We start from the raw sequence: 27,133 nt of genomic DNA on the forward strand, positions 1-27,133 counted from the left end.
TATAGAAAAACTAAAGCTTGAGTGGCAGGCATGTGCCACTTTGACGTGTTGAAATCAGATCTATATAGAGCAGTATGTGTACTGTATTTAACCCTCTCCTTGCACACAAATCCTACCCTCCACAGGCACATCTGATGTTTGCAGTGAGCAATACCCAGTGCAATGACAAGTATCTTTAACTCTATCTCAACAGCTTGAGTAGTATTTCCAGTTTTGTACAAAAGTGTATTCTTTCCTGATTACCTCTTGTTAATAAATCTATTCTTTCTCAGGGGGAGAAGTGCTTACTTATGTTGACTTGTGCTTGACTCAGAAACACCACAACTAACACATATGGGACAATCTCTTTTATAGGCCTACACACAATTTGTTATCACACCAATTATTTTGTGAATTCATTTTGACACCGTGGTGAATAAAAAGAAGTAGGCCTGTATGATGGCATGTGTTTCTTTAAAAGCAGGAACATTAATTCCCATTTATTAGCCTGAATAGAGCCCATTTACAAAAGTAAAATAAGAGAAACTCATCTAGAAACAAAATGGTGATAGTAGAGCGTTCGTTCACCAACACAAAGGTCTCCCGTCTGAACCCCGCTCAGACCAGCGCGTCCTGTCGTTGTGTCCTTGGGCAACGCACTTCACCCAACTTGCATGCGAATAAATGCGGTATGCGAGTAAATGATTTGTGGGTTCAGCTGTATTTACCACCGGCGACCAGTGACGTGATATTATTCCTTTTTTCCTTCCTCGATACGTAACCATTTTTGTGACTCTACCACAAGAGGGAGGCATTTCGACGCTCAAAGAAACGCCCCCAGTTGATTGCAAAGAAAACCAGCCAATCCCCTGCACGCTTCATGTTGCACAATCCTCGCGGTCAGGGCGGGAGTTGTGAGTTACCAAAGCACCTCGCGGCGGAGTGTTGGGCTCATTTTCGCAGTGTTTGTGTTCACGCAGTTTATTTGTGCGACACATCAGCTTATATAGGCACAAACCTTCACAAGAGTAGGACGAAATGCCCACCAAACGCAGCAAACGAGAGGTTGCCAAGGTGAGTTAAACTTTTAGAAATCTATATTGTTTGAGACAACAACAATCGACTGATCATCAAAGTTTACCGGCTAATCATGATGCTTCCTGTTACACAACAAATTTAGCTTATAAAAGTTTAAATACGTTTATTCACTCACTTATTTACTATAGCCTATTATGATGTACCTTTTCTAGGACCTGACCCCAGAGAACCCGATGAGACGGTCATCTCGACAAACCCTGGTTCCCAAACGTCTTGAATACTCCCCGGAAGAAGAGAAGCCAGTCGAGACTCCCCGAAAGAAAAGGGTGAGTTTTACGTTCATTCGCTTCTCTCTTGTCTGTTCTCCTCCTGTTTGTAATGTTTACGTACCATACACCTCACTGGATCTGTTTTATCTACAGAGATTCGATTTAGATGGTGAAAAAACGCAAAAGCCCATCAAATCTGAAGAACAAACGAATGGGGGACTATCACCTTATGAACTAGAGCGTCTCGAAAACATCAAGAAGAACCAAGAGTTTCTGTCTTCTCTGAACATTTTTGAGGTCCATATTACTATGACTTTTGTAATACTAAAGATAACTGCACCAAACTGAAACTCTATCCTTTTGTTAGGTTTCAGAGGAATTAAAACAGTCTGTACGATCCAAACCCACGCAAAAGGGTCTAAAGAGGTATGTTACAAAACAAAAAAACAAAAAACAACTCAAATCACATCAAATTGTTCTGACACCTTCTTACAGGTCACAGACTGTTACACGTGAAGTGCTACCACCTCGTAGGTCCAAACGACTCCAGAATATAGAGGCTGTCCAAGTTGAATTGCCGAAAATTATAAATGAACATTTGGATGACTCTCGGGTTGGTATTGTACTTATGTGTATTTACTTATGTATATTTTATGTATTTGAGCAAATATCAAACTTTTTTCCAGCCCCACAAAAAAGCAGCTGGTCCTCTTCCTATGCTCCCAGTCAACGTGAGTGAAAACAAACTCCCTGAGGAACTCTTGGAGATTTGGACTGAGGAGGTCGGTATTTTCTGACATTGTTGATGGAAATGTGAAAATCTAACAAAAAATGTACAAGTTGCATTTTAATTTGCAGAGATCACCAAAAGAAAAGAATAAAAGAATGGACCTTAAACAGTAAGAACTTTTATTTATTCAAGATGAGGAGATATTACAGATTTGACTGTCATGTGTTCTTTTGCACTTTAGGTACCGCTCATCACTTTTGGACATGAAGATAACAGAGGACAGTGTGGCGAAAGTGGTTAAGGATCGCGTCTTCTCAGTTGCCTTTCACCCACACTGTAGCAGTGTGTTAATGGCAGCAGGGGACAAATGGGGGAGAGTTGGACTTTGGAGCTTGGTAAGGACTACATCTCTATTTAAAGGGCATATGACAGGTTAGACTACACATTTTGCTAAAACATAGTCAAGTTCGTTATATTTAAGATTTTTCCAAAAAACTTTCACTTTTGTTTTCCCAATTTGGCCTTTTCTTAGGTTTCAAATTTTACTTCCTGGTTGGAAAACATGACATCACATTAGGGAATGCTATAACCGTTATCTGAAAATACTCGTCTAATATGAGCAGAAATGATGTGACATGATCTGACAAATACACACATAAGAAAACACCTTTTATTTTATTGAAATCATGATAAAAGTGCATGCAAAATGTACTGACCTTTTGGAAAGAATTCTCCCTAGTTCGATGTCATCAATTAGTTTGAACTCTTTATTTCTTGTAATTTTCCAGTTATTTTTCCACTCTTCTTCAGAAATAGCTTCTTGATTTGTGTAAAACTATAATTTATATTTACAGTAGTTACAATTCACCAAAGTGAGGGAAAAAAAATCTTTCACATGCACTTTAAGCCATAAGCAAACCATTAAATTCAATGCAGATTTAAAAAAAAAATTTGTGCACAGTCTAGTGCGTGGGGTGACGATGGAGTTCTCCTGTTTGAAACACACACTCGTCCAGTCACTTGTATGGCATTCTCCCCGGGAAATCCCACAGACTTTTTAAGTACCAGCTACGATGGGTCAATGAGACATATGGACGTTGAGAAGGCTGTATTTGATGATGTAAGTATCAAAAGTGTTCAGGGAAGATATCCAGATATTATACTTTTATGTATTTTCTCATTTAGGTATATGATATTGATGATGGACTCAAGACATTTGACTTCCTGTCAAATGATGGCATGAACCTTGTAGTTGGGACCTGGTATGGAGACATTACAGTTGTTGATAGGCGAACTCCGGGGTAATGCCATTTACCAGGGTCAGTTAGTGAGAAGCTGTTATTCAACTTCTTAACCACTGTTTGGTTTTCCTGTAGAAACTCTCATGAGTCGCTCCACACACTGGACACCAAGACTGTGCGCTGTGTCAGTGTGCATCCATTACAGAAGCAGTACTTTGCTGTGGCAGAGAGCCAGTATGCATTTATTTTTCGGTCTTACGTTTTATTAATAATTACTGGTAATGACATTGTTTTTTGGGGTTTTTTTTGTCTCTAGGTTTGTAAGTATATATGATACTCGATTTCTGAAGAAGTCTAAATCCGTACCAGTTTGCCAGCTAGTGGGCCACTCCAAAAGCATATCCAGTGCTTATTTCTCTCCTGATTCTGGTAATCGCATTCTCACCACTTGTATGGATGACCGTATAAGGTAAGACTTTAAACTTGTATACGTATACTATGTTATTTTTCTTTTTTTCAGACCTAGAGTGTTATTTCATACCTGACAGTTTCGACTGCTCACTAGCGTCCTTCCTTGTATACGTATATATGGGGCTCTGATGACCTTCTTACAATGTATGTTAACGTTTGTCATTTTTACAGGATATATGACACATCTGTCATTACTAAGGCACCTTTACTCAAAACCATTAGGTACAACACACAAACTTACATGAAACTGTCTTTGAAGCCAAATAAGTGTATCTTTCTAACATGTTTTTTTTTTTTTTTTTTCCCCCCAGACATGACATGCAAACAGGCCGGTGGCTTACAAAGCTGTCTGCTGTGTGGGACCCTAAGCAGGAGGACTGCTTTGCAGTGGGATGTCTGTCCAGGCAGCGATGTGTGCAAGTGTATCATGAGAGCGGCCAGCTCCTGCACACCTTCTCAGACGAGGAGAATCTGAGCACTGTGCAGTCAGTAGTGGCCTTCCATCCCACCAGAAGTGTGCTGATGGGGGGCAATGCCTCCGGCCGACTGCATGTGTTCACTGGACAGATGGAGACTTTATGAATATTAACACTCCATGCACTTCTGTTTGTTTACAAAGTTAATAGACTTTTTTTGTTTTCTTTGGCAAATAAAATTCTAAGGTGCTGTCATATTTACCTTTTTTATTTGTTGTAACTGAATTAAATGATTTTATTCAGATTGCTGTAAATATTATTTGGATATAATTATTTTATCATAAAAGTCTGTTACCTTACCACCTTTTTAAAGGTATATGAATTGTTAAATATTTAAGGCCTCATATCAGTTCAAATGTAGTTTTTGCAGATTGCTAAATTATTCAGATTTATTTACAATTCCACAATTATTTTTTTTTTTTTGTCAGATTTTAATGTCTTCTCATTTTGTGATGATCCAACTAATACAACCACTACTATATGGTGCTTCTAAAATGTATAACATGCATAATAATTTACATATTTGCATGATATTGAGGTATTTTATATATAAATCAATATGTTTTAAAAGCTTATATTTGGGGTGGGTTCATATAAGTTTTTCTTCTTCCCACTCCTTTTCGAGAAATGTGCTTTTCTGTTGTTTACAATGCGTATGTAGTGTATATGATTATTGTTTCTCTCTTGGCACAAACGCGAAATAAAAATCAATCAATCACATAAGACTACAACCTGCTTGTCTCACTGATTGGCTACCAAGTTCCTTTAGGACTGTGCTGCATTAAACTTCTGTCTATATCGTGACAAGCGACACAATCGGGCCAAGTTACAAGGATCTGTGACTCCCAGTAAGAATGGATGTTCTTCAAGGCATTTTTGATTAATAGAATTTGTGTAATTGAATAAATCCAAAAATGGATATCGAGACAAGCAGGTCGTAAACTCTCAGAAAAGTTTTAAAAATTAAATGATCGTTCCTCTTCAAGTGGTTTTGGTGCTCTGATTAAGTGCATTGGGCTTCATTCATTAATCTTTTCTTTATTTCTTGATTTCATAACTTCCACTTAAAGAAGATGCTGAGAGAACTGCGAAATGACAGTTGCGGTTAATTCACCAACACCTCCACACTCATTTGATTAACATTTAATTTACATAGAAATATGTTATTATGTTTGGTTAAAAACGCCCTCTGAACTTCCATATATGGCCAATGTGGGTTTGGCATTATGCGCGATCGCGAACCTGTGGTAAATAGCGAGGGAAGGGGGCTGGAGTGGGGGTGCATAAGAGTGCGCTCTGGTCATCTTGGGTCAGGTTGTGATGGGGGTCACGAGGGTCACGAGGGTGATGAGTCCGGTGACCAGACGCAGGGCTGTGACAGAGGCCCATATGGAGAGCACTGAGGCTGGGACAGACTGAGGCTCACTGCAGCCTAAATAAATCATGGATCTATTAAAATAAATAGACTACATGATAAAACATCTTATAAATGTTATTGGATCACACAATAATGTGTTTATAAGAAATAATTTGAAAATAATATATAACTTACAGTTGTGGAGGAATTTGAATTTTTTTTATTCCATTATCAAAGTAATAATATTCTAAAACAGTAAATATTTTCTTCTGAGTGCTCCTGACTGTTCGTAGGATTTGTTCTTCCAGAAGAGCATTTTCAGGTAAGAAAACATTTTGTGAATGCCAAAAATGTTTGTAAGAAGGCCTTAAGTACAAATTTGTTCATGAGAACGTTTCATGAATGTGGCCCATTGTCCTTTTCAAGAGCAAACTAAACAAAGGGTTTGTGAATTACCATGGGTTTAGGTTAAATCTCTGTGAAAAAAGCTCTTAACTTTTATTTTATCCTGAAGAGAGTTGAGGTATGTATTTAAAGTTTGGTGAGCACATGCTTGCTTTGCACTGTATGCATTCAATCAAATGAAATCATTAGGCTGGTCAGGCTATTTCTGTCTTTCATTGCAAATAAAAACATCAACAGGACAGGAAAAACTACAATAAAAAACGGCTCTATTTTGTAAACTCTCATCATCCTGTCATACCATACCATCTGTTGATTTGTCAACTATGGAATGTTATTTTTAAGTTCGTAAAAGTATAGTCTTGTGTGAAGGTTTTAAATATTAGACTAAAGCTTTCACTATAGTTATATAGCAATAGTTTTAGGTTACTTAGTCTAAATGTCCTTATTTCTCCAAATGTATTTTATTATTTCATTTTAATCTGAAAATGTAATATACAAAATACAGGTAAATCTACATCTCTGCCTCATTTTAGTCCTTACATTTCATTGAAACCATGCAGCACCACATGAAAGTTTTATTAATTCCTATCAGTAGGCTTTCACATGAGGTACAACCACAGAGTTTGTTTGTTATAGCTTTCAAAATGACACGTGATAGTTCAATACATATGGTAGGCACTGTACATTAAACCATGTAGCTTTGGATTTTAACATTTGAAATAATGGTTCTCAATGCAGCTGACATAGCCACAATGCAAACTACAGTACTGTATGAAGTAATATCTTGAATATGGGAGCAACCACCCTTATACATTATATAACCCATTTTAATTCAGTTTTACAACAAAAGTGAGAAACAATAAATTATGCACTAATACTAAAAACCTGTGTGTTGTGCCCAGCATTTTCTTTGGTCGGCATGACAATGACTGCAGCAGGATGTAAACACATTTTCCTTAGGCTATACTCACGTGTATGTGAGTGAAAAGGCTTGTGACTGTATCACTGTAAAAGAGTTTATTACATGATGTCACTGGACTGTAAAGGAGTCTAAGACAATGGCTCATTGCTTAACAAAAGCCTATACAAGTAAATGCAAAGATAATAGCTATTGTCTGGACATAAGTTTTATGTGCTTTATAAATTAAACAAAATAGTTTCAGTTTGATGTAAATAATGAAGATTACTGTAGCATATATTTCAAAATAGTCAAATGAGAGACAAAGTGATATGTCTTTAGCACTTAACTGCTACTTCTCAAAACTACCTGCATTGCCTATTTCTGTACAAAGCAAAGTTAAAAGATCAAAGGTTGGCGATTTATGTGCTACCTTTATACTGGGCTTATAACTACACATAAAACTAAATACTTAACAATAAAATGTCTACCATGAGTAATTACTAGAACTATCAGTTTCATATTTGTTTGTAACCCACAGACACTCAAACAGCATTCATTCAAACGTAATATCTTTAAAAGACACATGACTCAACACAAAAAACATGAATTATTACAAAAATAAAGGCAACTATTTTAGACAGCTTTCTGTGATAAAATTAAATATTATCTTATGACAGTGAAAAAATAAAATACTTTAAATTCACCAAAATGTTAAAAGTAAAATGTGAGCTTCAATAGTATTATTTCTGATGTAATAAAATAAGTAGATCCCTCGTGCCCAGTGGCTGCAGGTCATTATGTCTTTCTTGTAAAATTGAATTTGACACAGAGTTGTTGATTGTTTACAGTATATAAGTGTAAACATTAGTTGTCCCTAATTGCTGATGAGGAAGCCACCCATCCACCTGAGCTTACAGGCAAACCAGCGGCGCAGCGGACAGAAGTACTCAATGTGGAACTGCTGAAATTCTGGAGTCTTACGGATGTCTCTGAGGAAGGCGATGTCCAGGTCCGACTCTGTGAGCATGATGAGGAGCAGCAGAAGAGCGAAGAGCAGCCCAATGGTCACCAAGAACAAGCGCAGCACACTCAGGATGAACTTATGCAGGTCCTCTACCTCACTGTTTGTCGTGGCTTTGGTGCTCACTGTTTTTAGTCCTCTTCTCCCTGATCTGGCCTGCGTGGCCTGGGCCTCTGAGGAGGCCCCAGCAACAGACTCTTTCTCCTCATCAATACTGCAGGGGGCGCCATTGAGGTGGCGAGCAGCAGGCATTTCCACCCCATGCTCAGCGATGGGTGTGGGCAGCACACTGTCTGAGGGACTGTAGGTCTCGTCAGAGATGACGGCTGACGTACTGGCTTCACCCCCTTCCACCAGCTGACCTCGAGACGACATGAAGGATTCACCGTGGGACACGGAACGCACAGGTGTGGAGTGTGCACTGTCACGGAGAGACTCCAGGCCTGCATCAGCACACACACACAGATGTTCATGCTATTACAGTATATGGCATAAGCATGAACATGTGGTATTGGTTCATAGTATATTTTCAGGGCATTTTGCTGTTTAGATTATGCCTAGATTCAAACTTTTTCACCCTCCAGAATTAGGTTATTACAGAGAAAAATGACATTTTTGATCCAGGACATCCTCAAATATCAAAGCTTTGGCATGAGCAAGACCAGCTATTCTTCATAAACAAAACATACACCTAACTAAGAGCCAAGTTTACCTGCAGGAGCAGTGTTTCTGTAGCCATGGCCTCGTGGATGAACAGTCATTCTGGAAGGTACTCTCAGGTTATGTCCATAATCTACACCAGCTTCAGTCGGGAGAAGAGGTAAGACCCCTATTCCTTTACCCAGCAACCTCGGCCCCAGAGCCAGTACACGCACCCTCACATCTCGGTAACAGTGATTGATCATACGCAGGTGGACATTCACCTTGGTCTGGATACGGATCAAGCACTTAACCATTTTCTATTATTTAGTTCTTGTACCAGCTTCTTGTTGTCTCACTGCTTTGTGTTCAGAGCATAGTCTGGTGTCACAATAATCCTGCCCACCTCACCCCCTCCCGTGTCAACTGTTACACACGGCCAGGCCCTGACAGCAGGAGCTATTTTCAGCCTGTTATTGTATTAGCAGTGGAAATACTGTGGCAGACAGGGACAAACTCAGGGTTTGTTCATTGTTGTGACTGTTCTCTCTACTGCTGAGAGGAACATGACTGATTCAGTTCTGACCGTAGACAGACTCACAGCTGCAGAGTTTCGTAAAAGGGTAATGGTCTGCAGGAGGAGGGGGACAGTGTCAGTGCCCTTTTAAAACTGACATCAAGACTTTTGTGTGATCAAAATCCCCAAGGGCCTCTAGACTCTGGTTTATATATGGATGGGTGATAGACTTGTATGTCACATTAGAAGGTGTCTGAGAGGCAAAGGTCACCCCTAAACATAGTGACCGCTCACATTAGTGTTTACCTTCCATAATAGAGATATGCACTGCTCTCCGTCTGGTTCTCGGCACACTGGTGAGGCGAGGTCCATGGGTGATGGATGGGCAGCTTCGGCTTGGGACCATCCCAGCCCTGGACAAAACAGATGTTGTATGGAATAAGTAAAATACTATGTAATTGATCGATCCAAAAAAAAGATTCTCTTGGTTCTTTCAACTATTTTGCACAAATTAAGACACTTTATGTATTTATTTTTTTATTATATCTGAACAGACTGCACAGGGCACACTGCTCTCATATCCATAGGGACTACAGTGTTGGTGCCTCTGTGTTTTGCATCTTTCTTATTCCTCTTTTGCAAGTGAATGATTTGTCCTGATGAAGCCAGGTGTTTTCATCTTGGGTATAGGTATAAAATTATTGAACAGGCAGTTATATAAATGGGACACTCTGTGCTCTTTTTGCATGGTGAATTATATGCAATTACTTTTTAGGCCAGCCAGTATTACTTACCTGTGAATCTCAGGAGGATCCCTCTTTATCTTGGCACTTTGTTCCATGACCTCTTTTGCAACCTTTCCACTGCAAGAACAACAAGCTTTATCTTAAAATATACTTTATTAAATTATTCTTTAGTCATTACAGAATGTAATGTACCTGTATCTAAAACGACTACCCTTAAAGAAGACATTACTACTTGACACAGTGCGCACTTGACTGGACTTCTCCAACCTGGATAGATATAAGAACTAATGAGCTGAATTTAACAAACATGAATCTAGAGATTTCACAGTTTGAGTTAAGACTCACTTGTAGAAAGCCTGATTCTCTACGCCACACTTCCACAGATGTTTACAGGCCTCAGGTGTAGGTGCAAAGTATGTCAGTATTATCTTTCTGTCCTGTAGAAATTCATTTGGTTTTAGTTTGCAAAGGTAGTGTCACTATAACACCACACGATGTGCATATTGGTTTATATCTATAGGTTACTTTAAATTAGATTATAGATTTCCTAAATCCCACTCACCTCATTCTGATTTGCATATATGAAATGTCTTTGCTTCAAACTTTAGTTTGGTTACCTCCTCCCTATTTGAAATATAGAGCCACATATGTGAAACAGTCAAACATGTAACAACACATGCATAATTTAATAAAACAACAAAATTTTAACTTAATACATGGAGCAGCAATATGGCTCCCTGACCCAGCTGGTGTAGAGTTACTATGGCCCAGCAGACATTTATTAAATTATTTTATTTTTCAGAGAAACCATAAGATGTTATTATATCTCAGAGCAACAGTGAACAGATGTAGTTTTGCACTCACCATGTGAGAAAGTGAATTCTTCTGTTTCCTTGTAGCACAGTGAATCCAAATGGAGTGAAAGCCAGAAAAGCTGGGTTTCCAGAGACATCCTAATAAACATGGTTAAAAACAAAATATGTACTTTAGGGTCAAAAAAAAAAAAAAAAAAAAAAAAAGAAAAAAAAAGAAATTTGTATTAAAACGACCTTGCAGGGATGAGGGTCCACTCCGTAGGTCTCCAACATCTGGGCTTTCCGCAAGAAGTTCAGTTCAGACACTTCTGGAGTCTGACCTCTGTAGACACACATCAGCTCAATAAAACTTAGGTAAAATGCATTCAGTCATTTTTAATGTTGTATACACAATTTTATAATAATATAATATAATCCTCTGGCTCCTTCAATGTTAAATGTATTCACAATGTTTTGAAAATCTCCACTAGATGGCAGTATGGGATAAATTCAACAACTGTCCTCTGATGCTGGCATGTCACCTTGACTGGAGACTGGAACAGGCAATATAGGCTCTTTAAAGACCTGACCTGAACATAACCCCAGAAACATCATCTTATCCCTGTAATTACAAAGATAAAACTAGTCACACTGTCATTTAATCCCAGAACACTCTGTCCTTCCACTGTTGAAGAGAGGTAATCTTGTGTGACATGTTTGTATGTGTGATGTCTATATTTTTAATGTTGTAAAGATATGTATCAGGACTATTGTCACCGTACATTAGCTCTGTCTTGTGGATCTCTGCAATGCGTCGCTCCAGCTTTTCCGAGTGCTTTGGGAAGAACTGGAACTTGGAACAGTAGCCCTCTGGGTGTTTTCCAGGATCATAGTCCCCAATTTCCGCTAATAAGAATCACATATGTCAATAACAAGACTTTATTTAAAAAAACATGAAGTTGTATAAAACACGGCATCTTAGATGTCCACAGTGAACTCAGAGTGTAGCTTTTCTTCCTGTGTAGGCCTATGCATAGTAACATACAGACATTGTATTGTACCTTGTAATATATATGCAGCAAGCAGTGCAGCATCAGATGTCTTACAAAGCAGTCGTCCGTGGTAAAGATCCCTCTTCACCTGCAGGAAGACTAGGTATCTGTGGAGCATAGAAACACGTGAGATTATAATCAATACAGTTTATTCCTAAAATTGCTTTTGGGAATAATCATTTGGCAAACTTGATACAGTCAAAGCCAGATCAATTTAAGGAGTCAAAGGTAAACTATTCTCAATATTAACAATGACTTAAATGTGATTGTTGATTGATTTTGAAGTCCACAGGGGCTGAGTCTGAGTCTTGTGGTTATCTCAATTTCTCCTGGCAGCATTTGTTATAGAGGTTTCAACAAGAACAAAAATTTTATTTTTTGTACTAATATGAATGGTACAGTTTTTATTTTTTATGTCAGATGTTCTTCCTGCCACTGGAAGGGCATCTACACAAGGACAGAACAGAGACAGGCTATGTTTCTAGTTGGGAGGTATGAGAGGAATTCAAGATATACATGTTTTGTGATATAAATTACATAAATATATATTACAAAGGTTATATTACATCTGACACTACAGTGTCACTTTATTTAAAATTCCTTGAATATAACTTTTCTGATGGAGCATTTGTCACATCCTTGTCTACACGGATATGTGATTGGTTTGCTGAAGTCTTCCACAATATGGCATTAAACTTCTAAGTCTATGCAAGGCAAAGCAATCACACTTCCATGGTCTGGTGTAACAAAATCCCATACAAGATGTGACTTGTATTATAGTAACATACTCTGAAATACCAATATAATTGTGGTACAAATGACAGTTTTGTATAGTGTGTCTGTAAATAATTTATAGACCTATTGGAAAATGCAGTAAATAGGATTGCATCATTTTACATGAGTGGGAAATATGATTTGCTATGGTTGCTGCTGCTTGTGTTATACGCCCATGCCTCCAGTCCTAACAGATGGAGGCGGATGAAGCAGCTCTCCCTTCGGTGTCAGTCTGCTATATCAAGAAGAGCCGGATTGCGAATAAGAGATTCCTTTATTGCATGGCAACCAGTGAAGGATGTGATTTAGTTGGATAGAAGCGCGCGGTAGCGCTCCGACTGGCTCTTTGCAGCAGTTTGTTCAGCTGTCAAGGATGCCCCACACAGCACATGACGGAGGAGAGTGGCTTAGCAAAAACACATCTTAAAGAGAAGATCCTGTCTGTACATGCTGCATATACTGTCCTCTCTGTCACATTCAGGCTAGAAAATACAAGCGACGCCATGTTGTTTCAGGAGATGCTTGAAGACAGTCATCAAATTATTCATCAGTCATAAATGAATAACCAGTTTTTGAATCATTTAAGATTACAACAAATTACTCATCCAATGGGGTACCACAGGCTTTCCCAGTCTATGCATATAAAGAAATTGCATTCTGGAGGTTATCAAGTTTTCAGTCTCAGTGTATTCAAGAGATTTATAGTATACACATTTTCAGAATACAGTAAAGGTAAAAGAACTGATCTAAAAAAGGAAAACAAAACAGCAGTTACAATTTTATTACAACATTGCAACACAGTATTATTGTGAAATGTAAGTGCTTTACAGTTATTTTATATATAGTTATATTTTATATTTAAATTTTTTACAGCCTTACAATAACATATTGAAGGAAAAACAAGTGGGTCTGAGACAATATACATAAAATGGGTTCTTAATATCTAACCTGGTGATTTCTTCTCTGAGGGCAGCAGGGTCTGGTGGATAGAACTTTACCCGCAAACACATAGTGAATGGAGGCTGAGCTGGTAACAGGAAAAAACAATGTTGTTGCACATGGTATTATTGACAATTGTATAATATTAAAAAGGAGGCATATTGATAAACTTACACTTCATTTGTTTGGCGATTGATTTGCTGAACTCCAACCAGTGCTGGAAGAGAATAGAAAAATGAATGCCAATCATCTGATTATCCAGTAGGTGAGACTGAAATAGTGTGTTTTTTAGCTGTGGGGCACACTCATGATTATTCTGATCTAATCAGTTTAGGCTTCTCCCCAACGGAGGCACCACACACACAGAGATGAAAGCTACTGTGGGGATAATCTGAGAAGTGATGTGCTCAACTCAGAGAGGGGGAGGGGGGGTAATCACTGAGGTCACATACAGAGAGAGTAGCAAAAATACTCTAAATATCAGAATATTTTTTATCATGTTAGGGCAGATTACATTTTACAGGAAATATGAGAAAGCTGACAATAAAAAATTTACATAATATACACTTGGCATGCAGTACAAATATTTTAAGCAGTGTTAACAAATCCAAGCTAATCCATTGTCATCATTGTGAAATAATTATAAGTCTACAAAGAAACAGTGTAGATGTGCATCATTTAGTACATAATTTTTCATCAACTGGCTCAATTAGGAATAACCTTGACAGTGGTCTATGATGAGTTTCTAAAAGAGATTATTCCTGAAAATCTTGTACATTATGGTAATCAAGTGACAATAGTAATAGTGAATAGTAAAGTGTGCAGAAGACTTATAAATATTTTTCCCCCATTACCTGAATAGCTCACTGTCCTAGATCGTATATCCATCATTAAAATGTGCCACTTGCACTCCTTAAAAATAATTCTCTAGAGTAGAAAGGGTCACACTGAACACTCAGATAACAATACCTTCTCTAAAATTTCTCCTATTTGCATCAGCTTCCTGTGGCTTTCCTGCTGCTTTGACGTTAAATATGTTACACTTCAATCGCGCTTTAGAACACACCCTTAAATGTGTTGGCATTTCTGTTGAAGCATTGGGCTAATTAGCAGATGTTACGTTACAATGAGCACCTATTTGGATGAGCTGTGAAATCCTTGAATCCTCAGTAGGGAAGAGCACCGAATACGAACAGTAGTAGCAGCCTGAATGTTGTGAAGCAATTAGTAAAATGTTGGAGAGAAAAATGAAAAGAACAGAACATGAGTCACAGTGGAGGGGAGTAACTAAAGTAAACTGTAAAGAAATTGAGATTAAAATGATACGCACTCGCTGCTTGTCTGGGTCCACATATCTGATGCCGAAGTAGTCCTTCTCCAGCAGGTTCAGGTGATGGCAGATGAGGTCGAACAAGTACTGGCCTTTAGCATCCCGCTGGAAAAGACCAAAGGCTTATTAGTAGGCCATATGATCAAACCAGAAGCATAAACTAATACAGACATCCACCAAGGCGCTGGATGTGTCTGGCAGTTTATTTGAGTGGGAGTCTATTAGGAGGAAGCTTTATGAAATTGAATTAAGTCTTTATTAAGAAACACAGATCAAAATTATGTATCAACTGAACTAATGTCATTGTCATGCAATTTTAATGGTCACAATAAACATGTTGGTATAATATACTGAATAGCCTACTGCAAACTAAATATTCTGTCTCTATAGAGTTTTATGGTATGGAGTAGGGCTGTAGTTGCCTAAAAAAAATTCTTGGTCATCTGGAGAAATTCTTGGTCGACTAAAAGATAAAGATCGATTAGTTGATTAAAAAGGGGCCATGGCAAAAGCTCTTAATTAACTATTAACTATTGTGTATGTATGTATCTGACAAAAACACTTAATCTGCCATATACATCCTTATAATCAAATTAAAATGATTACAAATTGTGTTTAACATCAGAACCATCTATTCATTTTCACCGTTTCCTCTCAGCCACAACTTGTGTCTTTGCTCAGACAAGAACAGAATAATCTTTATCAAGCTTTATCAAATTCTTCTACACACCATCACCTAGCCACACAGTTCACATATTAAATGACCTTTACATTTCTAATTAAAGTTGCATCATATCAATTTCTGTTGGGAGTGCACCATCTGCTTCTTTACAAGGATAGATCAATTGCTTTGCTTGGAATGTTACACAGTATGGCATTAAACCGGCATCTATTAAAGCACATGTGTTTTTATTGCTGCAAAATACAAAAGTATATTTTTACTGAAAGCAGGGTTGCCTGTCTATAGATCTGACCTGTAACTTGGCCTAATGGTGTTAGTTAGATCAGTTTAATGCCAAACTGTGAACATTACAGGCAAATAGGGGTAACAATATCCAAGTCTCATGATATGATATCGTCACGGTATGAACCTCAACGTACAATATTTATTGTAATATATCGCGGCAAAGCTCACGATTAGGGATGTAACAAAATCCAAATCTCTCAGGACAATATTTTCATGATAAACATCTCATGGTACGATATTTATTGCAATATTTTATGGAGGCTAAACAGCTAAAACTGTTAATATGCTACATTTCCTCTTGAAATGCCTTAACAAGACTTAATCCAAAGAACTAAGACTTAAAAGTGCTTACAACAGTTATTTCTTCTTATAGTCTACACTGAAAAGGAGCAAAGGATCATGGTCTATGTAAATCCCTCTGTTTTTTTTTAGCTATTGCTGCACCATAACTCTTAATTTATGCAAAGAGACTTGTGATTCGATATATTTTGATGATCCATGATATTATTGTAAGAACTTTGACAGTAAGATATCACGATATTTCAGTTAATGTTACATCCTTACAGTCAAAGCAATAACATCCCCATAGGTACAAGCAGGCAACTGGCTTTTCACTGTAAAGTCAGTGAACCTTGACTGACGAACAATATAAAATCCACAATACACTTTGGATATCAGGATTCTTGTTATATGAAGTCTCTGTCTCTATTTCCTTTATACAGTCTAGATCCAGAATAAACAAATCACATCACTCACATAACAGCACTTCTTTGCATTTGATGTGGTCCGCGTTTGGAGTCTGTACCCTGTCAAAATGGCCACCAGAACAAGTTTTAATATTTCACTAGCCTCAAAGGAGATGTACGAGTGCTATCAAATATTCATATTGAGGCTTCAGCCATCTGCAGAAGCTGTGAGACATTTCTACAGCAAGACAGAAGTCCTGGACTAAATAAAGTGTTAGGAGTGAATGCTGCAGATACATTATTGATTATCATTACTGTGAAAAAATGTGTGAAAAACTGAAACTGATTAATTCTTTGATGCAACAAAGTAATAAATTTTTTTTAGTCTGGTATTCATTTTCCCCCCTCCAAAACCTATTACATTTTTCCCATTAAGCGCAGCAAAGATAATATGTCTGAAATATAATATGTCTGAAATATAAAAAAATGCACAATTGGTTTCAATACTCAATAATCAGTCAGAGCTAATAATGACACAATGCACTGTGTAAGCATACACCATAAATTAAGAAGTAGCACATTTATCATAGATTTCTCACCTTCTAAATATTTATGTCCTTTTATTACTCTGGTCTAGTAACTGTAAAATCGAACATTAGTAAGTGTTTTACATGGAGTTTAACGTGGGGCAAATAAAATAAATATTTCCCCGTTCTATAAATTAATGATAAAAATCTAGATAATAAATTACTGCTCTAGTACCACTAACCCTATCCCTTAATACTAATCTTAACCCTAAACATCATTCTAGTACTGAGCTTTTACAAGTGTGAGAGAAAACAGCTATACCAGTTACCCTGGAGTACCATCATAAATATTTTACTGTGTTTTGTCCTAGAAACAGATAGAGAGGATCCAGGATTTTAAATCAAGTCAAGCTTTTCAAAGGTCTTTTCTGTATTATTGACATGATTTGTCTGTTCTATAATAACTATTAGTTCTAGACAGTTAGGGAAATTAGTCCAAAAACTGTACTCTCAAGTTGTCTCTGGATGTCTGAGGCAGGTTTTTATTTACTATCTTTACAGAATCCTTGGTCATGGACATTAGTGTGGGGGGACAATAGTGACAAAAATGAATAACTGAATTTATATTTTTTAATTATCCTGATTCCTGTCTTTCATGCAGGCCCCTTTCATGCAGTTTTTTTCCAAACATTGTTTGAAAAAGATTTATAAAAAGATATTTAGGCCTTCTGCATCCATTACTTAGTTTAAAGTAAGAAAGAAGAGAGAGAAGTGTTCCTCCTCAGTGTGAGAAGGAAGAGAGAGGGGAGAAGAGAGGGGAGAGAGGGGAGAGGAAAGGGCGGCGTATATTATATGAAAATATACATTCTTAATTTGATATAACTTTATATCAGCATGACACTATATATATATAAACTATTAAAAATCATCCAGAATTTTAAATCAAGTCAAGCTATTTTAAAGGTTTTAAATGTATAAAATAAACAATTAAAAATCATGTAACCAAAATTGTGGCTTGATCTGATTATTTCAGTATCCAGTTAATTATTTCAAAATCTCGTCTCATTCTCATAGATCCTCTCTTGTTTCCAGTGAAAATTCTATCTCGTCCCACCCCTAGTAATTTTTAAATTTATAGTCTCATTTAAAACTTGTTTCCACTTTTATTTGATCCTTTTCCACCATCATATTCCAATTTAAACAATATACTCAATCTTCAAAATTTGCTTATCTTCAATTCATGATACTATCAATATTTTAAAATCTGCCCCCCTCTGTAGACACTCAAGTCTATCAAGTCTGACCATGCTTCCTTTGAAGGATGTTTAGGCTTATTCATTCACTAAGAAATAAAAACAAACTGATTGCATTGAAACGGCCATGCAAAGGATGCAGTATTCTGCCACACTGACCAAAGTAGATGTCAAATGTTAGTCTGTGTGTCTTTAGATATTAATTTGACTCTCCTATGTGCGGCTACTAGAACTGCAGGCATACACTTCTATAAATGTGATCATGGTGATACACAGGATATAGCTCTTCTTTCGGCTGCTGCAAAGGACACTGAAGTGTATAATTTCTCCCTCTGTCCTTTATGATGAACTCTGTGTTCACATAGTGTACTGGCAGTAATTCAGAAGTGCACAGTCAGTGAAAGTCTGATCCAGATATATGACAGTGGAGGAGGATCAGAACAGTAAGTAAAACCACACAGAGAGGGTGAGAAATGATGAAGTCAAACAAGGCCAGAGCTCACCTGAGGGGGGAAGGACACCCTGTCTTTGAATCATTTAGACCAATGTGACAGTGGACATGCTATCTCTCTACAAGCTGAAGCAGTTACACGTGTGTGGTTCAGGCTCAAACAGATGTAAAGAAACAGCATTCAGTTACAGAAATACTATGTATAATATGTCCTTGTTAGCAATATTTTGACTTGGCCCTCCAAGAGAGTGACGTAAATCTAGCACTCCAGCCATAGCAATTGACTATTTAATAAAAAAAATAAAAATAAAAAATAAAAAAAATATATATATATACACAAAAGTCCTCTAAATATCACCCCCAGAAACAAGTAGCCATGAATAGCAACCACTCACTGGAGTAAGCAGAAAAAAAAAAAAAGAAAACTAAAAAGAAATAGTATAAAGGCACGGATTTGACTCATGGTTGACTACTAAGACTCTCAAGGTCCATAATTGTTTCAAAATTTTGAAACTTACAAACATATTTGGCCACTACTACTCAGAATCACTATGAATGATACAATATATGAAATAAAAAAGGGAATACATTTCATGTTGCACAGATGATGCATATCTAAATCTCTATATTTGACATACACATATTTGAGTAATGCTGGCCTAGAGAAAAGAGTAGAAAATGCTCAGTATGTGAATCCAAGAAGTACAGTAGAGTTAAATCGTCATGCTACTGTTTATGTATTTCACCTAGTGCTGTCATGCGATTAAAAAAATTTAGAGATTAATTAATTATGATCTGTAATTAATTAATCTAATTAATCTCATTTTAATCTCACCTAAAAATTGCTGAGAAAATTTTAGGTATTTTCATTTAAATGCATTATTACATTATTGTGGCAGATCAAAAGACTCATATAGATTTTAAAAAGTGACTTTATAAAGTCATTTATTGTTTAACAAATCTCTCCAATTTGGCTGTTGAGCCCAAGTCTCCATGAATAAGAAACTGTTTGTTGTAAAGCAGCAAAGACGAGGCAATCTGAACATAAATAACTTTTGTCTACTTAAAGACAATAAAAAGTCCAGTCTTTCCTTAACCATATTAAAAATATTATTGATAGAGAAATGCTTTATATATGAGATCACTGGTTTTAGTCCTGGTTTAGACCTGGTTTAGACCTACTTTAGTCCTAGTTTAGTCCTGGAATGGATTAATCCTGGTTTTAGTCCTGGTGTTAGTTCTGGTTTAGTCCTGGTTTAGACCTGGTTTAGTCCTGGTGTTAGTCCTGGTGTTAGTCCTGGTTTAGTCCTGGTTTAGACCTGGTTTAGACCTGGTTTAGTCCTGGTGTTAGTCCTGGTGTTAGTCCTGGTTTAGTCCTGGTTTAGACCTGGTTTAGACCTGGTTTAGTCCTGGTTTTAGTTCTGGTTTTAGTTCTGGTTTTAGTTCTGGTTTAGACCTGGTTTAGTCCTGGTTTAGTCCTGGTTTTAGTCTTGGTGTTAGTTCTGGTTTAGAGGCGCACAGGAGGAAGCGCGGTTTACGCCGCGTACGCGAGAAAACACGATCCACACGCGGCTCACGGGAGGACAGCGATGTCCGCGCAGTGTCTACGGAAGGAAACGTGGTCCGCGCGTTCTCAGGTTAATGACGATGATGAAGGTGTGTGTTTGTGTGTGTTTGTGTGTGTGTGTTTGTGTTTGTGTGTGTTTGTGTGCGTGTCCCCTCATGTGGCAGGTCACTATAGGACAGTAGTGCAGACATCATGAGCCTATGCAGGTTGTTTTCAGGCGATATTATATTTGTTATTTTCTTTTATATTTCACGTCGGGAGAATAATTTCCAAGACACGAATGTGTTTTTACCTGTGCACTGCTGCTCTGTTCTACTGGCTCTTCGACCTCGTCCATTGTGCGACTGATGCCGCCAACGTGAACATGACGTTTACATCGCTGTTACTGCGCGCGTTTTGTGTGGGTTTCCGGCAATGAGTGGAATTACCGAAATAAAAAAATGTATAAATGTGTTTTGTGTGTGTGTTGTTGTCCCAACAACACATAAAAACAGGTTTTATAATAAAGAAACTCACATACAGAAACACTAAAGTTAGAGATTAAAAATGAGATTAACGCAATTAAAAAACATAACGCGCTAAATATGACTGTAATTAATTAATCGCAATTAACGCGATAATTTGACACCCCTAATTCCACCATGCTTCACTCTGTACTGTCGCCAACAAAAGGCGGACGGCACTTCCAGGGGTTCTCTGGAGGGAAAGGACTAATCCATACACTGTAGTTACAAACATAGAGAATATCATTGGATCCAAAAAGTATTCAGCTTTAACTTGACAATTGTGCACTAGTTCATTGTTTCCCATGGTGCACTGGGCTTGCTCTCTCCTCTCCAGTGTGTCTGCTTCAGTATCTTCCATGAATCTTAAGGACAGACCTGCTGACTGGCCTAGCAGCAGAAAATAGCACCACACTGAGGCTCCGGCGCACAGAGCTGCAAAAGAAAATCTTTTTTGTTCTCAGTTATAAATGTTCCTGGTGCACCTGTGAATCCTCCAGCTCCAACAACCATACAGCCTCAGCTTGGATCATGCATGACCCCCATCTGCGATTATAGAAGTGTAGCCTATCATGTCCCCAAAGCTTACTTAAAAACAAAAGACATATATACAAGTGTAAAGGTTATTAGTGTTTTTTGATGCACTAGACTCTAGAGAAAAGTATTAGCTACGATCAGGCATTAAGGGGTTGATGTTGTATGCAAGCAGAGGTTGTAAACAATTACTTATATACTATTTTAAAATGTTGTGGTTTTCTACAAGCCAATCAGTAAATGTATGTCTGTAAATAAATAAATCTGCTCATTTATTATTATTCTCTCTATCTATCTAAGTAAAGTCAACTGAACTGAATATGTAAGAAGTTGGAACAATTTTGGTTTTCTCTCAGGTCTTAGTACGTCTTTATACTGCAGTCTTAACCAAATGTTAATTTTAAAAGCCTGAATAAATGATTTGTGACACGGTCAGTGCTGTTATATGCACCTATGCTTCACTGCACTGACCACCAGTCTATGGCACTCTACATCAACCCTATGGTTGTTACTCCCTGATTTGCTTTCTCTCACTGTTCATGTACATTCAGAAGGAGAAAGTGACTAAATGAACCAAACTGTTTCCATTTTACCAACTAGCCATTGTCTGTCAATCCACCCTGGATTTGTAACAGATGAAAATGAATGAATAAACTTTGTTTAATCTGTTCCAGCAAGAGAAAAATAAATGCATTATACAAACTGATTGAGAAACCATTCATGGAAAAATACAAAAGCTTCTCAACTTTGCAAGGCATAAAGATGAGGTGTTCATTGTTTTTTTTTGTATTAGTGTTTAGGAATGTCAATAAGGATTAGTGGTTGTCTTGAGTATACATGTAACCTCCAATGATGTGATAGAAATGGACTCTGACTTTGCTCATTGTCTGGCCAGAGTCTGAGTGCTGCTGACCCATCATTTGTAGTGTGTATGTGGTGTTGCGTTGCATACTTATGAGGCCTGGTGAATTGAGTGAGCTGACCTGGGCTCCACTGGGATACAGCTTGGCTCTAAGGCAGAGGCATATCGATCCAAACTTAAGTGTTCTTCAACAACCTTATGAGACTTAACCCAAGCAGTCCACCGAGGGAACACCACTGCAGCCAGTTAACTGCTTTATTGTTTCAGAGGAGATGAACTAAGCACCTGCTGTAGTATTGTAGTAGTAGTAGTATGATGGAGTGTGGGACTCTTGCCTCAACTTGTGCTACAGGCAGTTCTTCACATCCCTCTTGTATCTGGAAGTTTGTTTTCATGGTGTCTTCTCTTAAAGTGGAGGACATGTTTTTAAAAAGTGGCGCTGCAATGCAGTTCTTCCACAATGCAGTACTTCCACAATGCAGTAAATGTGTTCCAGCCAGTTAAGCTTAATCGCTAATGCTGTGTTCGCTAGATAGACTTTTGCAGTCTTAGTAGTACCTTCTTATTACATCAAATAACAGAGTATTTTTTAAATATGATTTTAGAGACTATATTAAACATACAACTCTATTAAACCTTTTTTTTTTTTTTTAATCTTTCTACTGGGTGTGACAGCAAATAATTTCATATTGTGCAGTGACTTGCATAACTTTAAGTTATATTTCTGATTTCTATAAGCATAACATTCTGGTTCAACAACACATTATCTGAACCCATGCTTCTTTATAAGTATCACTGAAAAATATGTTGAAATAATTCCCAAGGCTTTGGACAAACATCAATTTGCATGGGCTGTGTAATCAGTTTGATTCAAGAATCATAATTGTGTCATGTTCTCTTACATGAACCATTGGTATTTGATTTCACTAGACCTCCCAGAATAGGGTGTGAAAAATGTGTAGTACAGACACAAGTTTTGGTCCACACACTATACTATACCATATACCATTTTGGATGCAGTCGTGCAACTCTGTCGTATCCAGTGCTTGTTTACACTTGCAGTAAGTAGCAGACCTGTTTTGTGCACCTGCTGCCAGTGACATGCTCCTCTGTGTAATGTGTTAAATATATGATGTTGTGTCTGTAATAAGAACTGGGAACATACACTGCAATGTTGCACACTCACACAGGGGTAAATGAGATTACTGCACACTGTCAATGGGAAAAAAAAATGTATTCAGCCAGCAGCAGAGGGCCCTGAGTGCTTATAGTGGAAGAGGCGCGTGGAGCTTTTCATCATAGCTGTAATAAAAATGATAAAGGGGGGGATGAAAATAACCCAGTCTAAGGCCAAATGAGCACAGGCCAGTGCAGCCACACTTTCAGCCTGCTGTCACTTTAAGAATCACATTAATTATTAAATGGGGTTTTATATCAGCATGGGAAACACCACATCAATAAAAGATGGTGTCAGTTTAAGCTAGATGAGGGAAATGGCAACAGCTCTGTAAAAAGGTCACAGTTGTTTGGGTGACGTAACACACTGAAGTGTGATTTGGAGTAGCTTCATATTTACACTCCATTGCAGAGCTCATTTCAAAGTTCTGATAAAACCTACTGCACATAAAGGGAAGGCTGATTTTTCCTGTGTGGTTCAGGCTTCAGGGCTTACTATAATCTTATTAAGCGTAACATATGTATGCTTTGATTGCACAGTAATGTATTGCCATTGAGAACCTCATCTTTTCTTATAGCTTTTCCTTCCTAGGTCACCATGTTAATTTCTTGGCCCTTGTGCATGCAGTGATTTGCATATTGATTTTGTATGTTTTACACCTAATTTCATGCCTTTTCTTTAGCTATTCTTCATTTGTCTAATCAAAAGCTATTATGTCAACAAAATTATTGTTATTGTTGACACTGTCTACTGTATTCCGAGAAGTCATCTGCAAAAGGTCTGCCATCTCTAAAAACACTGCAAAATACTTTACAGTAGTGCATTATGTTCTAATATCTCCCATGATACAGTATTTTTGACAGTATTCAGTGTTGGTGCATTAGCCTTAGAAAACCTCTACAATGTATCAGCTCTCCTATGCACTCTGCCTTTGTGGCCAGGCCAAGAATGCATCATCCCACTGCAGAAGCCTGCATAATGAGAGCCATAATGGACGCTGCTACAGCAAAACTAGTGACACTCCTCATCAGAAAACATCAAGCCAAACGCTGCACCACAATGCTGAGTAAGCCCAACACTGAATAAATCCATGGGTCTAGTGGGGGCTTCAGGGGATAGAGACAGCCCAAAGCTGTGCTCTTTCATTAGATCTGGGCTGCGAGATTAAACATTTTCTGTTTTATTCTTCATAAAAAAACAGCTTACAAACATACAAAATCTGAAATATATGATTATTTCTCAGTTTATAGGCCTATTAACTTTTTTTGGTAAATCTCCTGGACACGCTTACAATGTGAACTTTGAACAGAATTCTATTATTAAAACATTAATCCCAAATCTAAATTCAATCACAATGATTGTCAGAAAAATCATAATTCCATATATATTCCCAAATTGTTCAACTCTACATTAGACCAACTATAATAATCTCTGTTCACAGCCTTTAGTTTCCTTTAGTGGCTATACTGTAGTGATGATTCATTATTGCTGCACAGCTCTTACTAAAATTGCTCAAGCTCGATTACCGAGGAAAGAATAACAGTCGCCTGGTTCTTTTGAAATTTAGTCTGGAACATGAAACAATTTTGGCAAAGCAAAGCAACTTTTGTCATATATCTGAATTTTCTGAGCAGGATTATTTATTTAGTAGATTTTTAAGTGTATTTACTTGAGCAACATTATAAGCATGTTCTGTGAATTGGAGAATATAAATAATGACAGGACATTTATGAAGTTGAACAATATAAGATGTTCAGATTCTGGAAGATGAATTCAAATATATGTACTTTCCTATGACATTTAGTATATAATTAACCAAAAACACGCTGCTTGACTTCACCTCTGTGTGTTTTTTCCATCCTCATCCTCATGAAAATCGGCAGGCAGAGCCGACAGCGGGCCTTTAAAGAGATGTTCACTGTCAGCAAACTGCCATCTTAGAGAGCTTGAAGTGGCCCAGTGGGACTCAGAGAAACAGCACCCACTTGTGCAGATCCTTTCTAGTTTAAGCTCAAGCTTGGCTCCTGCATCTTTGTTGTAGAAATGTCACATACAGAGGCTGATAGCAACAGTCAAGGAATCTGTTGATTATCATTGTTAATGAAGAGAAAAAAGTTCACTGGCAAAGCCCATGGATCCCTGCATTGTGGTGCATTAGAGGGAACCTATTCTAATGTACACAGCAAGATTAAAATAGGCCATATATCATAATGATTCTGCTTGTCAGTTAAAAGAGAGACTGACACAGTTTTATATTAGGGTCCCCACCAACCAGAAGACAAGCTCTCTGGCTGACCCTACATATGAATACAGCTGAAGACTGCTCAGACTAAAGAGTATTGCAGTTTACAAAAGACAAAAGGCAAAATTATAATCTCTGTACACTATAGTTCTTCTTCTTCTAAGACATATCATATGTAATGCAAATGCAATCATATGCAATGCAAATGCACCAATATCAAACTTAACAATTAGTTTTAGATGATTAAATGTGAAAGTACAGTTACTGCAGTAAATGCCCACAGGGACTTAAGCTGCCAATTACTATGCTATAGCTCACCATTTAATAGACTGACTACGAGTGCGCAACTAATATATGGATCACACAGCTCAGTGCCATTTGGTTCATGGTAAAAAAGTAAACATTAAAACTTCTGGCCTGATACTACTTTGTATATATTTAGATGAGACAATACTGTACACATGAAGGACAGAGTTGTAACTGAACTCTGGTCTGTAGTAGATGGTGGAGTGTCCTGTAGAAAGTGCAAAGAGGCAATATTCAGCAGCAGGTCAAATGTGTCAGTGATCAGTGCCATTATGGAGGAGGTCCTGTGTCTGCTGCGCTGGCACCACCACCACCGGGATACACTGACTGGCATAACATAAGGATGCACTTAATTCTAGGGCTGAGAATCATAGGGTCCCTCATGATTTAACACCATATATAGCTCAGAGTACAAGAATATCCCAATCTTAGGGTACAAGCAATCAACAATATATAGTGTGTGAAATTCTACAATGACACATCTTTTTCTTTGTTAAGATTCTATCTACAAGCTAAATATGAAAAACACATATATTAATCATCAAAACTGTGAGTATGTCAAATGTATTGTGACAACAAGTTTTCTTTTTCTAAACAAGCAGCTGAATTGTAATGCTGTTACAAATACTTTTGTAAAATACTTGACGCGCCAGCCGACAATATCCATATAGTATCTCTAAATTTAATATTGAATAATTTGAGTTGTCTTAAAATGTAATTGTAATAATTCCCTATAACACAACCATTTAAAAAGTTAAAACATGTCTCTCCGACAAATGTAAATTCCACACATACTAAGTAACAGATGGATTTAAAACAACAGAATGTAGTGGCAGGTTTAGAAAGTGTTCAGTGCAGTGTTGCTAGTGTGTTATTTTTATTTGCACAAAAAGCCATTGTTTGAAATGCATCGATACTGGTTTAAAAGCACTGAGTCGTGACCCTGATCTCTACAGCACACCAAGTACATTATAGTACTGCTGCAGGCTGCTGCCATACTTATCTCATCTATGTAACCCCTGGATATAAGTACTTATTACACACCCACACATAGCCTTGACATTGAATAAAGACAATAGCAAAGCAGCATCACTCTGGTGGTGAAAGGGTAGATGTTGACAGAGATGAAATTGGGCTGGGTACTGTTTAGAGCTATCAGTGTGATACTGAAAATACACAGGGTATAGAAAAAATGCACCAAAAACTGAAAAAATAATATTTTGATAACCAGGCATAAAAAGTTTATATACCTGGTGAGTGCTGAAAGAACACTATTGAAAGTCACTGGACACTGTTGGCACAAATTAATGATGAAAACTCAGTTTTTCCTCCAAGAAATATTATTCAGTGCAATTCATGACCATTATAATTCGTTTGTT

General features: G+C 37.5%; 2 protein-coding genes and 1 pseudogene across 2 annotated transcripts in view; 2 read left to right on the forward strand and 1 right to left on the reverse strand.

The window, feature by feature from the left end:
* Window positions 1-27,133, forward strand: part of nfatc3a (nuclear factor of activated T cells 3a) — a 313,699-nt gene that overhangs the window by 98,502 nt on the left and 188,064 nt on the right. The gene's annotated exons all lie outside the window — the stretch shown is intronic.
* wdr76 (WD repeat domain 76) lies at window positions 879-4,448 on the forward strand. The gene is made up of 14 exons (XM_020941648.2): window positions 879-1,053; window positions 1,230-1,343; window positions 1,440-1,583; window positions 1,654-1,712; window positions 1,782-1,899; window positions 1,973-2,068; window positions 2,145-2,185; window positions 2,258-2,411; window positions 2,978-3,136; window positions 3,202-3,317; window positions 3,393-3,491; window positions 3,574-3,726; window positions 3,900-3,950; window positions 4,040-4,448. The coding sequence occupies exons 1-14, from the start codon at window positions 1,018-1,020 to the stop codon at window positions 4,308-4,310; spliced, it is 1,611 nt and encodes a 536-aa protein (XP_020797307.1). The 5' UTR covers window positions 879-1,017; the 3' UTR covers window positions 4,311-4,448.
* LOC110175478 (FERM domain-containing protein 5-like) lies at window positions 7,572-13,437 on the reverse strand (annotated as a pseudogene).

The sequence above is a fragment of the Boleophthalmus pectinirostris genome, unplaced genomic scaffold, assembly GCF_026225935.1.
Source record: "Boleophthalmus pectinirostris isolate CB_2022bp ecotype Guang Dong unplaced genomic scaffold, ASM2622593v1 HiC_scaffold_19, whole genome shotgun sequence".
Lineage (NCBI taxonomy): Eukaryota > Metazoa > Chordata > Actinopteri > Gobiiformes > Gobiidae > Boleophthalmus > Boleophthalmus pectinirostris.